Source organism: Artemia franciscana, chromosome 16 (assembly GCF_032884065.1).
Source record: "Artemia franciscana chromosome 16, ASM3288406v1, whole genome shotgun sequence".
Lineage (NCBI taxonomy): Eukaryota > Metazoa > Arthropoda > Branchiopoda > Anostraca > Artemiidae > Artemia > Artemia franciscana.
The window spans coordinates 16,886,825-16,904,102 of NC_088878.1; the positions used below are offsets into that span (position 1 = coordinate 16,886,825).

Below are 17,278 nucleotides of genomic sequence, written 5' to 3' on the forward strand. Positions count from 1 at the left end.
TGTCCCCCTTCCCCATAGTATATTATGCCTCTGTTTACGAAGAGGGGAGCTGAAACAGTCAAAATAATGAAGTAGGCCGAAATTATCTTTGCTAACAAGAAAACAATGTTTTTGTGAAAATTTTAAACGTAATATTTCCTTTTACAAGAAAGAAAGTAAACTCCGACATTAAAAACTGCCATTTCTCGAGCACTTTAGATAAACAACTGCACGTGGGAAATCTTAAATGCATCGTCATATTTTGCAAGTGCCAAGCTTTTTATCCTAGAAGCAAGCATGAGCGCCCGAGTTCTAACTTTTTGAAAAGTAGGATTCTTAGTCTCGTTCGTTTAACTTTATAAGTTAACTAATAACTGGATTTTGCAGTTTTTGTAATTCTTAGTTAACTGTAAATGTTTTTTTACGAACGGATACTTATTTAACTAAAGAGTTCACTATGAAACTAATATTAAGAATTTTTCGTTGTTACATATCTATAAATAATCAATGGCAGGAAGTTTGATTCAACAGCTCATCGGTAAAAGTTTGAGATCTTTCAAAATATGATACTACGTTCAGGGCTTCCCAGAATAAGTAATAAAGCTTTTTACATTCAAGCTCAAAAGCTGTATTTTCAATTCTAGAGTTTAATTTTTTCGTATGGAATGAAAACAGAGGAGTAAAATTTTCACAAAAGGGTTGATTTTGGCCTTCCTCATTATTTGGACTGTTACAGGCTTAACCATCCTGAACCTGGTGTTCTGCTTTTAATTTTTGTAGGGCTCACGCTTACAACTTCGAAATTTTTGCAAAACTTTCTGTACTATTTGCAAAAGATAGTAAGCAGTTTTAGTTCACTTTGTTCACTTTCTGGTAAATAAAACGCAAAAGCGAAAAAATGTGGATTTTTTATTTGACTAAATTTTGTTTAATCGAATGTAACTCTTAATCATATTTTTATTGTTAACTTTTTAGTTAACGAAGAATCAGTTTGTGAAAAAAAGTCAAAGTTAGCAAATGTATTTATTAGTCAGCTAATAAATTAAATCGACCGAGGCCCAGTTTCAGAGTTTTATGATAATTAAAACTACTGTTTTTCTATTAGTGTTGTCAGATTTTGAACCAAAAAGTAAGCTAGAGCCTTTTAAAATAAGCCAGATAACTTTTGCTCAAAATTCAACTATATTCATAAAATATCAAACAATTCATGATAAAGGACTGTAACTAAGGAGCGAGTTGGCTCACTAGTGACTAAGCCTCTAAGAAATAGAATTTTGAAACAGGAGACACATCAAAAGAATTTATGCTAATTCCAAACATATAAAGCTCATTAATAGCCCATTTAGATGCATGAAAAAACGCCCAAAAACGAATTATTTCCATGGAAAAACCGATCGGTTTTCTCCCAAGTGCCGATCAGTTTTAGGGCTAGGATTTTTTCTAATTTTCCTTTGGTACCAATCGTTTTTTTTTTGTCGATAAAAACAAGTTAGCATTTTAAAAATTAGAAAGCATGTCAACTGTCAAGTGGGAGACACTTGGCAAGAAATAAATTTGGCTTAGAGACTTGCCGTGTAAAAGTGTAGATGTTATCTCCGATTTTTAGAAAAAATTCCACTTATCGTTTGAACACTTCCTCTCATAATGATTTATTTTTCTCATTGGTTTTCCTATGTGTCTAAACGAACTGAGAAAAGTTTTCCAGATTTTTGAAAAGGGGCTGCCCAACACCCCCAAAAAGTGATTTGATCTTAATGAAAATTACACAATCATATTCAGCGTTTTAATATTCTGAATACAGAAGAGGTTTCAAGCCCCTATCTACAAGTATGTAGAATTTATATTTTTGGCATAAAGAAATATCACGGAGGCGTTCTTATTAATTGTTTTATTTCCCAGGGGCTACTGTATAAAACCAATGGTCTTAGTCGATAGGAAAAGGGCTCATTTGAGTCAAGATTAAAAGTTCTAATTCACTTTTTAATTCACTTTTTCACCTTTTTTTCCAAAACACATCTGACCAAAATTCTGAAATAGCAATCTGATTTAACATAATTGAAAGGTTGTAAGCTAAGCAATTTTCTTATTGTCCGTGTATAGTATTTGTTGTTGGCAATAAAAGCAAACTTCTGGGGGCGAATTTTCTGCGGAAGGATTTCCGGAAAGTTTTCGGAGAGAATTTTCTATGGGATATTTTACACGGGGGAAAAGAAAGGAATCCCAAGGAATGATTTGAAAAACAGTCAGATATCAAATAAAAAACAGTTTTGTAAAATACAAGAAGAAATTCTTTGAGAAAGACTGGCCAAAGACAAAGGCCATTAAACGAGGCCGTTGAATTTCTTTGCATTTTTAAAGATCTTTGTAGGTTAAGAGTAAAGAGTGAGAATTTTTCTATCTAGTTCTCATAGTAGTTTTGATGCTTTAACTGCTACAATGAGCCGTTTCTGTGTAAACATTTCTGCTATTTTCCTGTGTTTTCCTGCTATTAGTATAGACTATTTGCCTCTAAGATCATACCTATTTTGTCTTCTCCCCCATCAGGTCTGAACCAGTTTTGGCGTTATACTATCGGCTGTTAGAAACATTTTCAGTTTTATTTTCAAATATATGTTACTGTTGAACAAAATCATTTTGGCCGATTGTGCAAATGATAAACAGCATTGGAGAATTAGTGAGATGCACAATTTGAAAATCAAATTGCGTTTAGCACTGATAAAAGCATTCTATTCTGAAGTTTTGACGAATCTCATTAAAGAAAAGGCTTTTTAAATAACTGCATTGCTAATTGGCAATCCGAGCAACGACATCGCCAACTTTTCCAAATCTTCAAAAACCGGCTTCTCAATAGGGTAATGAAACTGGAACACGAGGACACGCTGCTCAAAAGTTTGCTTTATATGTTGTTTACCGTAATGTTCAATCCACTCCACCTCAAGAACGCATCTCCACTGGTTCCCACTATCGCTAAATTCGTCTATTGGAATCATACTAAGAGGTAGCTCAGCAGATTTTTGTCTGGTCTGAGATAAACAAATTGTTGAAGAGAGTATTTCAAGTTCCAGAACAGACTTGATGCCAAGAGACAGCGTTTTAAGAAGACCCTCACTATGTACAACCAAAGTTATATAGACTATGCATAACATTAACAACTTATTGTTCAGAAAACATTTTGGATACAAGTAACCATCATTCTTGTCTATATCCATCTTCCTCGGTAAAACCACGTCTTATATTTATTTAAGATTTGTGGGTATGTGACTTTACAGAGCCGTACACCAACTTCAGGAACATAAATCTGGACGTATAAAAAGAAATGACGAACTGAAACATTTAGTTTGGGCTTTCCAGCCTTCGTAAACTCACGGAGATTTCAGCTTCAGTTTAGCACATGTAGTGCTCAAACAATGGTATGTAAAAATGAAATAAAAGCATACTGAAGGAATTAGTAATAAGAATAGTGTTACTGTTTTGGAAAAAAGTATCTGTAAAGGACTTCATGGATAGTAACAACAAGGAACGAGTTCGCTAGAGTGTCGTCAAGAAAGTAGACATTCAGTTTGCTGCTATTTTTGTCAAGTCGTCGCCTGAAAGCGGTTTTGCCGAATCTGTTTTTCCAAAAACCGGAGAAAAACGAGTTTGAATATATGCGATAGTATTGAATAGTATGCGATTCGGCAAAGGAGAAATGCAAAATACAGGCAGTTAGAGATGTCTTATGGTAATGTCAATTAGACCATTCGAAAGAGAATGTTTTTTTTACACAAGATAGAGTTTGCAACTCAGTTTCGCCAAAAATTATTACATTCGGCAAAACCGCTTTCAGGCGACGAAGTATAATATACCCCTTGCCACTACTGATCATCTAGTCAAGTCACTTAAAGTAACATCAACATATTCGGAATTTTTTCAAGGCACAGAGCTTCTTAGAACAAAAAAGACTTATATCCCAAAGAAAACTCAACACAAGGATGAAATTTCTCAGATAGTTTTGGAACTCAAAGACTCATTCCTGAATTTACTGCTAGACAAATCTACCAAAAACACACTGGATAAACATTTTTGTGTTTTATTAACACAGTACGAAGAGTAATAGGAAGATCTCCTCATTATTTTTTGGACGATGAGACTTGAACCTTCCAATCTTTCTGATGACGGTATTTTCAAAGTCGATAGAGTTTCTCACTGGCAAATATTTGTTTTTGAAACTAATTGTTGGTCTCGCCTGCGACAGTGCTTCTCTGATGACCCGGACCAACAATTTCCACTATAGAATGATCAAAGATTCAAAGGACTTGGTGCTTTCGAAATGCATTTGCCATTCAGTCCATCTGTGGTCTGCTGTTATCACAACCAAGATACCAAAGAAAGTCGACACTGGCTAAACTCGCAGACACAAGAGGGATTATTGCTCATTTTTGGATTGTAAGACTTCTTGAGCTGTTGGGTACTCTTGAACAGGTTTTGTGCTAGTTTCTGCAGAATATCGGCAAGTTACAACACACAAAGCCATACTAAAAAGGAAAAGCCCACTTACACAACTGTATTTGCTCTTTCTTAAGTAGACTCTCAACGACTTCAACTCCTTTCCCTTGTTCAAATTAACTTATATTCTCATCGGAGATTTCCTGTCAGAGTGTAAAAAGTTCATTAGCTGTACGAAAACAGTATTGAAAGAGTATGACAGCAAATTTGATACAGTATTGAACCAAATGGAAACACCCTATCCTCATACAGGTTTTCAAGAGGACGCATGAGTAATGGTTCAGGAGCGGTTTATGGTTTTAAATTGAAAGTTTCAACGTGGATTGAGGGAATGTTGAAGAAAATCAAAGGTGCTATGTAAAGGTGCTTTCAAGGAATATTTAGGCTTATGTTGAAGTCAATCAAAACAAACAGTGAGCATGTAGATTGTCAAAGGGTTGATACAGAAATGTATCAAGGACGGTTTACATTATTAAGTTGGACCTTTCAGGGTAAGGTGTGGTGGATTGTGAATTAGCCAGAAGATACTATGCGTATACTATTCTGCTACTACTACAAGTTTTGGAGCTAATGACGCTCAAAATATTAATGTGAAACTTTTAGGGAACATTTAGGGATAGTTTCAGTTAAATAAAAGACCATGTGCTTGCAGGTTTTCGAAAGGGCATGCAAGCAATATCATAAGTAGTGGAAATTAAAAATTCTAGAACCCTTTTTAAGAGTAAAAAGCGATAGGCATACAAGCGACCCTCCTCCCTGGCCCATTTATTTTCCTACCACATCCCATCAAAGATTAAAAATTGTTTCCAAAAATCACAAATTGTAAAAGAAATAGATTTTTTTTTTAAATACCCTTTGCGATTATTGTAATAGGCCTACCTATAATTTCAATCGAATTATGTCAATTTTCAATAATTCTTTTGAACATGTTTTAAAATTATCTAGGGGAAGATTAAACCAAAAAAATTTGCAATTAAATAAAAAACACGAAAAATAAATGCCAATGTATAACCTAAGCATTTCCCTGGCCCTGGTGTGATTAATTTAAGCAAAAGGGAGGTAACCGAAGAACAAAAAGAAATCACGGAGAAAGGTATAAAATTCCGACAAGTCCTAAAAAGTACAGATAGAAGAAATAATTTCGAAGATTGAGACAAGGATTCATGAGTTTTCAAAAAATTTTAATAATGTTAATGATTAAGACCGGGAGTCGTGAATACTTTGGAAAATTTTGATAATCTTCAATAAAACCTTAAAAAAAGATATAAACATTTTAAAAGATTTAAAAACGGTAATTATCTAATAATAAAGAAAGCTGATAAGAGCAATATGGTAGTGTTACTAGAAAAAAAGATTATGATAGAAAAATGAAAACACTTCTAAAGGATATTTCAAAATATTAAAAACTTAACTTCGACCCAACTGAATCGTATGTTGCAAAATTAGAAAAGGATTTAGAAGGCCTTAAAACTAATGAAAGTATCACATCACAGATGTATTGAAAGTACTTTTCAAAACGATCAGTCTGCCTAAGAACATATGGTTTGCCAAAAATACATAAAATAGGTATTCCCAAAGGCCTATAGTATCGACAACTAATTCACCAACGGAAAAGATGGAAATGGGTAGCAATGACACTTAAGCCTTTACTACATCTCCAAAATTCCTATATGAAAGGCTAAGAAATTTTTAAAAGATAAACTAATAAATGTTGAAATACCAAACGAATCTAGGCTGTTTGGTTTTGGTATGAAATCAATGTATACGTATATACCTTTTGAGAAGTCTTTTTGTATTTTATTAAAAAAAACTTGATGACCATAAAAATTCAGTAGAAGAATTATCCACGGGAATTGAAATAGAAACTATATTAAATTTAGTTGAAATAACTATCTGGTATACTAATTATTTCAAGTTTAGAGATAATTTTTCCCATCAAATTAGGGGATTTGCAAAGGAAGGACCATTAAGTCTGTTGTTAGCAAATATTTATGTAGATAATTTAGAAAACTTAACTGTAGAAACCTATATTTTAAAACCTAAATTTTTGTGCATGTGTATGGATGACGTTTTAGTTATTCGGAATTATAGGGAGTAACAAATTGAAAATTTTTTTGGAATATTTAAATAACTTTGGAAGGGAATTAGTTTTTACAATTGAAAAGCAAAACGGAGAATAAGTTACCGTTTGTGAATATTTGGATCCATAGAAATAATAATGAACTAAATTTTTCAGTTTACCGTCAACCGATTAACAACAACCCTTAATTGTGTTTCGCATCAAATCACCTGATCTAGGTAAAAAGAGGTATAGCCATTTCTTTAGTTAATAAGGTATTAAAATTAGCATTACCAGAATAAATGACTTGTGAACTAATTTTGTGAGGCATATTCGAACAGATAATGGATACAAAAAAAATATGATCTCTTAAATAGTTGAAAACAGGAAAAAAAAGTTAATGGAACCTGTAATATTAAAAGAAGATGGGTCAAATCAACAAACAAAATTACCTATTTTGCCTGATATCCCAATGTTGTTTCAGAAATTAAGAACAGAACTAAACATACATAACGTAAAAATAGCATTGAAATCAAGACAAACTATAAGCTCTTTGCTAAATAATGGAAAAGACAGGGTCCCAAGAAACATATAAAGGGGAGTTTACAAAATTCCATACTCTTGTGGTAAATTTTATGTAGAAAGAACACAGCAGAATTTAGAAAATAGGTTACAGCAAAACAAAAATAGGTTGCTCGCTAAAACATAATCAAAAATCGGAAACGTTTAAATTAGCTGTGCCAGAACATGTACTTGACTTTCCTCATCCCAATATTTCTTTGGATCAAAAAAAAAAAAAAAATGTAGATACGTCTATAGGACTTCTGCAAAGTTTCAGACAAATTATAGAAAAAAAATCTATGGGGGTATTAATATTAATAGATATGCAGGGAATTTTAGGATGAACTCAATTTATAATATTTTAATTAAGGAGCAGGTAAAATCGTCAACCAGTAGTAATTTACATAATTGTCCAGGAACAAGTGATAACCTTGTGAAGAAAAGTCAGAATAAGGTGAAATCTGGAATAAGTCAACGGACTGCAGCTAAACTAGCATAAAACAAAAACAAAAACAATCTATTTAATTTATAATCCTTGAATTTGTTTATTAACCAGGGAGATTTAGTTGGGGGTTCGGGACCTGGGGTTTTGCGACCTTTTTTTGGTTCAGGTAAATATAGTCTTCACTTTTAATAGATTCCCATTTATCCACTGAATGTTGAGAGGAGAGTGATCTGATGTTTTCACTATGGATATACGCTTTGATTTTGTTCGTATGCAGGAACATCATTGTTGGATGTTAGTTTATAATTAATTAAAAAAAACAAACAAGTTTTTTCAACTGAAAGTAAGAAGCGACATTAAAACTTAAAACGAACAGAAATTACTTCGTATATGAAAGGGGCTGCTTCCTCATCAACGCCCCGCTCTTTACGCTAAAGTTTGACGCTTTCTCTCAACTCTTCTTTTTATAACAGTAAAAAACTTTAGCGTAAAGAGCGGGGCGTTGATGAGGAAGCAGCCCCTTTCATATACGAAGTAATTTCTGTTCGTTTTAAGTTTTAATGTCGCTTCTTACTTTCAGCTGAAAAAACTTGTTTTTTTTTATTTAATTTCTGAACGTTTTTGAATCAACGCATGTTTTGATTTTGGCTCTCCGCAGAGAAATAATTAAAACGAAATTTGCATTTTTTTTTTTTGGCTAAATGGCTTTTTCATAATTTTGATCGAATGATTTTGATAAAAAAAAGAGCGGGGGAGGAACCCTAGTTGCCCTCCAATTTTTTGGTTAATAAAAAAGGCAACTAGAACTTTTAATTTTTTACGAATCTTTTTATTAGAAAAAGATATACGTAACTTATAAACTAGCTTACGTAAAAAAAAATTTTATTCTCATGTTTTTATTACACATATGAGAGGGTTTGCCCCCTCGTCAGTACCTCTCTCTTTACACAAAATCTTAAATTTTGGCCCAATTCATTAAGAATGAGCCCTGAATTACAAAAGCCGTAGAATAAATAGTTGACATTACTAAAAATATATTAGCGTAAAAAGCGAGGTATTAGGAGGAGGTGAGACCCTCATATGGGTATTAATTTCTGTTCAATTTAAGTTTTAATGCTGCTCCTTACTTCCAGCTGAAAAAAAACTTTTTCATATTTATTTTTTCATTGTTTTTTTTTTAAATAATGCTAGTAAATCATTCGCTACCTACATGGAAATTTTATTCCCCCATGACAAATTCCTCGATGGAAAGTTACCCCAGTATATCCCCCTCTTTTAAACCCCTCCCCCCAACCAAAAAATCCTCCTGAAAACACCTGTACACTTCCCAATAACCATTACTATATGTAAGCACTGGTCAAAGTTTGTAACTTGTAGCCCCTCCCACGGTGACTGTGGAGGAGTAAGTCGTCCCCAAAGACATAGTTATAAGGTTTATCGACTACGCTGAATAAAATGGCCATCTCAGAATTTTGATCCGTTGACTTTGGGAAAATAATTAGCTTGGGAGGGGACCTAGGTGCCCTCCAATTTTTTTGGTCACTTAAAAAGGGCACTAGAACTTTTCATTTCCGTTAGAATGAGCCCTCTCGCAACATTCTAAGACAACTGGGTCGATACGATCACCCCTGGGAAAAAAACAAAACAAAAAACAAACAAATAAACACGCATCCGTGATCTGCCTTCTGGCAAAAAATACAAAAATCCACATTTTTGTAGATAGGAGCTTGAAACTTCTACAGTAGGGTTCTTTGATTTGCTGAATCTGATGGTGTAATTTTCGTTAAGATTCTATGACTTTTAGGGGGTGTTTCCCCTATTTTCTAAAATAGCACAAATTTTCTCAGGCTTGTAACTTTTGATGCGTAGTACTAAACTTGATGAAACTTATATATTTAAAATCAGCATTAAAATGCGATTCTTTTGATGTAGCTATTGGTATCAAAATTCTATTTTTTAGAGTTTTGGTTTCTATTGAGCCGGGTCGCTCCTTACTACAGTTCGTTACCACGAACTGTTTGATGAGAGTTGTTCTCACTTATTTTTCCTTTTCATGTATTTAGTTGTCATTTTTTGTGGTTTATTTAAAACCACTTTTTTTTCTTTTACTTATAATTTTTTGTTTTTTTTTCCGTTGCGAAAGGCTCTCGGACGTGAGGCTGAAACATTTGTATTTTTTTTAAAAATAAACTATTATTATGTTTTATTTTTATTCACTGCTTTGTTGAAATTAAAACCTGTTTTTTCACTTAATTTTTCCCATCGAAATTTATAGATAGCCAATTTGTTCAGCATAATTGAATGGTCCAGTAACTATTTCTCTAGGGATATTCGGTATGTCAACTCCCACAGCTATGCAAATAGCCCATTATACTTTGAAAAGAAATCTTGCTTCAAAAGTAAACGAATAGGCAATGTGTTTATGCTGGCTGCCAATAAGACATCTAAGCAATATCCCAAGACCGACTGAGGGTATTAGCCTAAGTTGACACATTCTGGGTTACTACTAATACTTCTGCTCTTACAATTTAACTAAATCTAAAGAATGTAAACATATCCAGGTTGTCAATGAGCATAGATAAAATTTTTCAGGAATGGTATTAAGTTTTATTTTCCAGGTCAACTTGAGGAGGTATAAAACTAAGGTTCAAATTATTATTTGTGTCTAGATTCTCAAAAGACTGTATGTTATAAAAAGGGTTGAGTTTTTTCCAAAATACAAACCGCAAGCCCAACTATGGATTAATATTAAAAAACGAAAAGATCTAAAATATTGTTTTTCTTTTCCATGAAAAAACCATGTCAATAAAAAACAAACAACATTTAATTTAAAATTTTTCCACAAAATAAGTTTTTCAAAGAAAAGTAAGGAGCTCCATTAACAAACGTTACTAAAAAACAACCACAAATAAATGTGAATTGACAGTTTACTATACACATACTGTTATATATTCCTTAAAGTCTTAATAACTTTTTATTTATTAAAGTTAAATAAGTCATTTTTTCACTTTAAGTGCCATTTAAAATGTACTTTATTATCAGTAAAGCACAAACTATGTCTTGATCTTCAGAAGGCATGAGAGGTGTTAGGCCAATTCATGTTAATTTCTGCTTGTTTAGATTTTGACTCGGCTATTTACTCTAAATAGGTTTGTTTTGGTTTTCATTTATTTATTGATTCTCAATTATGGTAGTTTTACTCTTGGAAAATTGTTTGACTTTATTTCTTCTCATATATGATTTAATGGAGCTATTTATTTTTCGTTGAAAAGATTATTTACTAGAAAAAGCTATTTAGATTAATTAAATTAAAAACAAGTCTTTTCAACTGAAAGTAAAGAGCAACATTATAATTTAAAACAAATAGAAATTATTTGCTAAAGTTCGACTTCTTGTCATAATTTTTAAAGAAAGACTGCTAAAACACAAGAATCGTCGAATTTGAATGAAAAATATTGTAAAAGAACTTTATGATTTTAGGCAAGGGTTCAGGAAGGAGCAGCCCCCATAACACACCGAATAATTTCCGTCCATCTTAAGTTTTAATTTTTCCTCCTTACTATCGGCTAGAAAAAATTGTTTTTATATTTTATATGTAAAAAAAGCACTCTTTCCATGAATCTCACAACAAGGTATCATCGAAAAAATATAAAGAACTGGTAGAAAAAAAAAGTAAGAAAGGCTTAAATACCACGAAGATTCCAGACTTCATGAAACTGGAGGTCCGAGTTTGTGGCTTATAGTTCATAAGAATGTTTCAAATAAAAATTGTTGCGCTCAGGGCCGAAAAAAGGGCGATTGGAACGATTGGGCCAATCGGGACCCGCGTTTGAAAAGGCCCCGTGCCGCCATCAAAATGAACAATTGGTTTTCGATATTCTGAAATGCTCGGAAGAATTCCAGTAAGCGTTGCTTACGGAGAGAGATAATTTTCCAGGCTAAAACCAATAAAAAAAATGTAATATCAACAACAAATTAGGATAGACTAATCAGTTTATCAATCATGTTAACTGAGACTGAAGGTACAGGGAAAATAGATTTTAAAACCGTTTTAGAAGCATTTGCAGAAAAAAAAAACTTAAAAATATGTAAATTCATGAGCCCATATTTGGTGATTTAAATTTCAAAAGGTATATTCAGTAGTTCCATAATATCTAGGGAACACAAAACTTAAATTAACGTTAGCACACAATGAGCACAAAAACGAACAAAAGAGGACAAAAATTAAATGAAGCAATGATAAACGAAAATAAATATGGAAGAGATGTGAAAATAAACTATTAGCGAAACCAACAATTAGGACAAGTCAATAAGAAATTGAAGAACGAAAAAATATGAAATTAAAGGATAAGTCGGAGCGAGAATCGGAACGAATCAAAAATGAAAGTGCAAAAGAAGAAAGGTACTTGTTTACATAATGGTACACACTCGAGAGCAAACTGGTTTTATCCCTCTGTGTTAAGAGACAATTAGCTTACACTCGGTGAAGACAAGTGAAGGGTGACAGAATACATTGGATTTATATAATTTGGGCTATATATTTGCACATTAGGGGGTTGGGGGTTTGGGTGAAGTGTTTGGACAGCGTGAATTTAGAAAACAATTCTTGCTTCATAATATGCAGAATAATTTCAGCTAACACTTTTTATATGCAGACTCGCTATACTTTACTTCTTCCCCTAATGTGTAAATATATAGCCCAAATTTGTCTCCAATATACTATATTTTCATCATATTTTGGCATATTTCATTAGAATTGACCTAACTTCACTTCTCGAGTCTGTACCATTATTGAACGAGTACTGAAAAAGATATTATGTTAGAGGAACAGCACCATCACAATCTTTGATGCAAACAAATAGTGGCATAAAACCCGATAAAAACCTACAAAGATGCCGTAAACTACGCACAAGTTGTTTGAAAGTTTTTGGGACCGTTCAACTCTACATACATTCATTTTGGAGTCCTCCATTATCCCACAGGAAAAGTAGCCAACAAGGATGATTTATTTGGGGGCTGCTGCCTGCTTGGTCAAATTGCATTGCTGCATCAACAGTTTCAAAATGAATTTGTTTGGCCTGTTATAGGACATCACTTGCTCTCTATAGAGATCCACGAACAACTACGAAACTGGAACTTGTATTTTACTTTAGCTTATTCAACGTAAGCGATGATCGAACCAAATATAGTCGTAATGGTTTCAGCTTCAAAATAGATGGACAAATTTATCACAAAATCAATTTAGCAGCACATTCATCATTGACCCTTGAAGATTATTTTGAGCTATATTTATATGGCAAAATGTACTTTTTAGGCTCCAATGGAGATGTTAAAGAAAACCTTTTGCATCTTTTAAATTATCGGATCAGACGTAACCCAATATAACTCTAAGAAGAAATATTTTGAGACACAAACAGCTATGCTAAAGGTTCCATGAAAATACAATATATATATATATATATATATATATATATATATATATATATATATATATATATATATATATATATATATATATATATATATATATATGCTGGATTTGAATTTTGCTTGAAAAGTTCATATACATAGGGAGCCCCCCCCCAAAAAAAAGAATACTAATCGGGCCCAGCACTTAGTCGCTTCGGCCCTGGTTGCGGTGCCGCTTTATAATCACCGATTTATCTCGCATGGTACCCTTGGATCTACACTTTTCATAAACCTATTACGATAAAAACTTTGGGCACCATTCTGACAAATATCAAACAGTTCGTGGTAACGAACTGTAGTAAGGAGCGACCCGGCTCAATAGTAAACGAAATTCTAAAAAACGGAATTTCGATGCTAAAAGATATATCAAAAGAATTGGATTTTTATGCTGATTTTAAATATATAAGTTTAATCAAATTTAGTCTTTGTCATCAAAAGTTAAGAGCCTGAGAAAATTTGCCTTATTTTGGAAAATAGGGGGAAACACCCCCTAAAAGTCATTGGATCCTAGCGAAAATCACACCATCGCATTCATCGTATCAGAGAACCCTATACAAGAAATTTCAAGGTCCAGTCTACAAAAATGTGGGATTTCGTATTTTTTGCCAGAAGGCAAATCACGGGTGCGTGTTTATTTGTTTGTTTGTTTTTTGTTTTTTTTTTTCCCAGGGGGTCATCGTATCGACCATGTGCCCCTAGAGTGTTGCAAGAGGCCTATTCTAACGGAAATGAAAAGTTCTAGTGCCCTTTTTAAGTGACCAAAAAAATGGAGGGCACCTAGGCCCCCTCCCACGCTCATTTTTTTCCCAAAGTCAACGGATCAAAATTTTGAGAAAGCCATTTTGTTCCGCATAGTCGAAAACCATACTAACTATGTCTTTGGGGTTGATTTACCCCCCACAGTCCCTGGGGGAGGGGCTGCAAGTTACAAACTTTGACCAATGTTTACATACAGTAATGGTTATTGGGAAGTGTACCGACGTTTTCAGGGGGATTTTTTTGGTTTGAGTGTGGGGTTCAGGGGAGGGGGCTATATGGGAGGATCTTTCCTTGGAAGAACATTTCATGGGGAAGAGAAATTCAATAAAAAGGGCGCAGGATTTTCTAGCAATACTATTAAAAAAAAAAACAATGAAAATATGAACATGAAAAAGTTTTTTCAATTGAAAGTAAGGAGAAGTATTAAAACTTAAAACGAACAGAGATTATTACGCATATGAGGGGTTCTAAAAATACTTTAGCATCGAGGTATTTAGGAGGAGATAAATACTTCGCTCTTTATGCTAAATTATTTTTAGTAATTTCAACTATTTATTCTACGACCTTTCTGATTCAGGGGTCATTCTTAAAGAATTGGGACAAAACTTAAGATTTAGTGTGAAGAGCGAGGTATTAACGAGGGGACAAACCCCCTCACATATATAATCAAAAATATAAAAGTTTGTTACGTAAGTTAATTCTTAAGTTAAAAATCATTAAAAATTAAAAGTTCTAGTTGCCTTTTTAAGTAACCGACAAATTGGAGGGCAACTAGGCCTCCTTCCCCACCCCTTGTTTCTCAAAATCACCTGATCAAAACTAAGAGAAAGCCATTTAGCCAAAAACAGAATTAATATGCAAATTTCATTTTAATAATTTATGTACGGAGAGCCAAAATCAGACATGCATTAATTCAAAAACTTTCTGGAATTAAATAAAAAAAAACAAGTTTTTTGAAATGAAAGTAAGGAGTGATATTAAAACTTAAAACGAACAGAAATTACTCCATATATGAAAGGGGCTTTTCCTCCTCGACACCCCGCTACTTGCGCTAAAGTTTGATTCTTTCTCGCAACTCTACTTTTTAAAACAATAAAAAACTTTAGCGTAAGGAGCGGGGTGTCGAGGAGGAAAAGCCCCTTTCATATACGGAGTAATTTCTGTTCGTTTTAAGTTTTAATGTCGCTCCTTACTTTCATTTCAAAAAACTAGTTTTTTTTATTTAATTATGCATTAGCTTGAGCTTATAAAACTAAAGTCCTGGAAATGGTAAAATTAATGGGCAAAAATGAAATCTAATGGGCAAAAAATGACTTAAAGAAGCATTCCTATCAAGCATTCATTTTATATTAATATATATATTATATTAAGCATCACTTATGAAAATATACAGGTGAGAATTTTACGAGCCAAACATTAGAGCATTATCATAATTACAAGTATGAACCAAAGAAAAATATAAATTATGAGATTTTATCGGAAAACAAATGTTCTTGACAATGTTATTACAAATTGAAATATGCTATTCAAAATGTAGTTGTTTAAATCCATTTGGCTTATGAGGCTTCGGAGGGGCAGCCAACCCCAGCCATGTTCGTAAATACATGTATTTTGAGTGACTTACTTTTTTGTTTTAACTTTTCTTCACTTTAGGTTTTTATTTTTCCATTCGCAGCAATTTTTTCGTTTGAAGTTTGACTTACAATAAATTTATTTCTATTTGATTTCGATTTTAATATTACTATTTTCCTTCCGTTAGAATTTTGCACTTCGAAGACGTTTTTATTTTTAGATATTAGTAAGAAGCAATTTTTGATTCTAGTGTTCTTGATAGAACTAAAAAACAACAACAAAAAACAAGGCTTTGTGGCTGAGCCATGCTGCTAATTTTGATTTATACAGTCCAGAATGCATCTTCCATCTACAAGTGTGAGGTATCATCCATACAACTTTCAGGATAAAAAAAAAATAACTTAAATATAGCAAGTTTGCTTTTTAATTCTTCTAATTCAACCGGTTCCAAGACCGATTTGCTTTAAGAAGTGATTTTTAAAATTAGGCAACCAAATGGCAAATATTATCAGATCGTTAGATCTTGATGAATGCATATAAGAATATCCATTATTAAAGTGTCAATGACAGTGAAAATGAAATCTGATTGTTTAGGTTTACTACATAGAAAGTTTAAAAACCAATATATCTTAAACAAAAAAAAAGGATAAAATTTGTTTTTATGAAATATGCCTCTATATGCAATCGTGTAGTTTTTGACAGTAGCTGGTGCCAAATTAAAGAAAAAAAAGGTAAATGGATGAAAAATCAGCAAAGAAAAGAGCTAAATACATGCAACAACCAACGTCCTATGAAGGTGTACCTTTCCGTTGAAGAATTAGTTTGCTGAATAATTAATTTCGCTTATTGGTTTTTTGCAATTCAACGTCATCATACTGACAAAAATAAGATACTGACCAAAGAACTTCATAACTTTAAAAATCGATTTCAGATATAAAAAGACCTAGCCGTGTAGTATGCGCAAAATAGGGTCAGCAATCCAACATCCCACGTGTCCCAGTTTGCTGGTCATTTAGATTGTAAATAAATATAAATATTAAAATGACCTGTGTAATTCATCTGTGTCCTCTTGTTTACCACTTTATTTTAATATGAGAACGGGATTTTCCTTTCTCCTAGCAACACAGTTTTGGACTTCAGTTGCAAAACAAACCGAACTAAGCCGAATTTTGTACAAATTGTAGAACTTTATTATAGCAAGAAATAGTTATTTCTTAACTATTGAACGATAGAACTTACTCAAAATAATGGAGCGTGGTCCCTAAGAAAGAAAAGAGTTGAAATAATAAGTACATATTACAATGACCTGTGTAATTCATATGTATCCTCTTGTTTACCACTTTTTTTCAATATGAGAACGGGTTTTTTCTTTCTCCTAGCTACACAGTTTTGGACTTCAGTTGCAAAACAAATCGCCCCTTATCAATATTGTCATTCGTGTTTGTTTATATAAAGTTATCAATTTTTTATGAATGATTGATATTCATTATCAATACTAGCGCTTGAAAACAGTACTAGGTAAATATTTTGACATCATCTTTTTTACTTATTAGTTTCAAGAAATAATAAAGTAGCGAACTATTGCTATGGATGAACTCTTTTCAGTGACCCCAAATTATGTTCCTGTATTTGTTGATTTTCTGCCTCCCTTTGGAGCAGTGACCCATTTGGGTCCCTGCTCGCGATTGAACTATTGAAGGATTTTTGGAGTTTTTTGTTTGAGTAGAGGTATTAGAAATCTTCTTTGAAATACGTCCTTTTTCTTAGCACAACTAGGCTGAATAAGTTTATTCAAGGTCTGCCACCAATCCAGAAAAACTGCATGGTAGATTCTAAAAAAATCTTAGCGTGCGTTGATTTATTTATAAAAATTATAAAAAAGTTTTTTTTTTTAACTAAACATGAAGATCTAAACTAAACAGGACAAGCAGACATCAAATCATATAATA

At 32.9% G+C, this 17,278-nt stretch overlaps 1 protein-coding gene across 3 annotated transcripts in view; it reads right to left on the minus strand.

Moving 5' to 3' along the window:
- The window catches only part of LOC136037144 (carnitine O-acetyltransferase-like), a 76,393-nt gene extending 59,664 nt beyond the window's left edge, over nucleotides 1–16,729 (minus strand). Inside the window, exons 1-2 of one of the 3 annotated variants that reach the window (XM_065719651.1) lie at nucleotides 16,636–16,665; nucleotides 4,517–4,607 (exon numbers count right to left, since the gene is read on the minus strand). Coding sequence is in view for 2 of the 3 variants with exons in the window: in XM_065719649.1 (XP_065575721.1) it covers nucleotides 16,636–16,648 (13 nt within the window). In the remaining variant the exon portion in view is untranslated. Of the gene's footprint in view, nucleotides 1–4,516; nucleotides 4,608–16,375; nucleotides 16,404–16,635 lie in introns of those variants that run through there. The other 2 variants (XM_065719649.1, XM_065719650.1) reach the window with 2 other exon arrangements.
- Nucleotides 16,730–17,278: the final 549 nt, after the last annotated feature.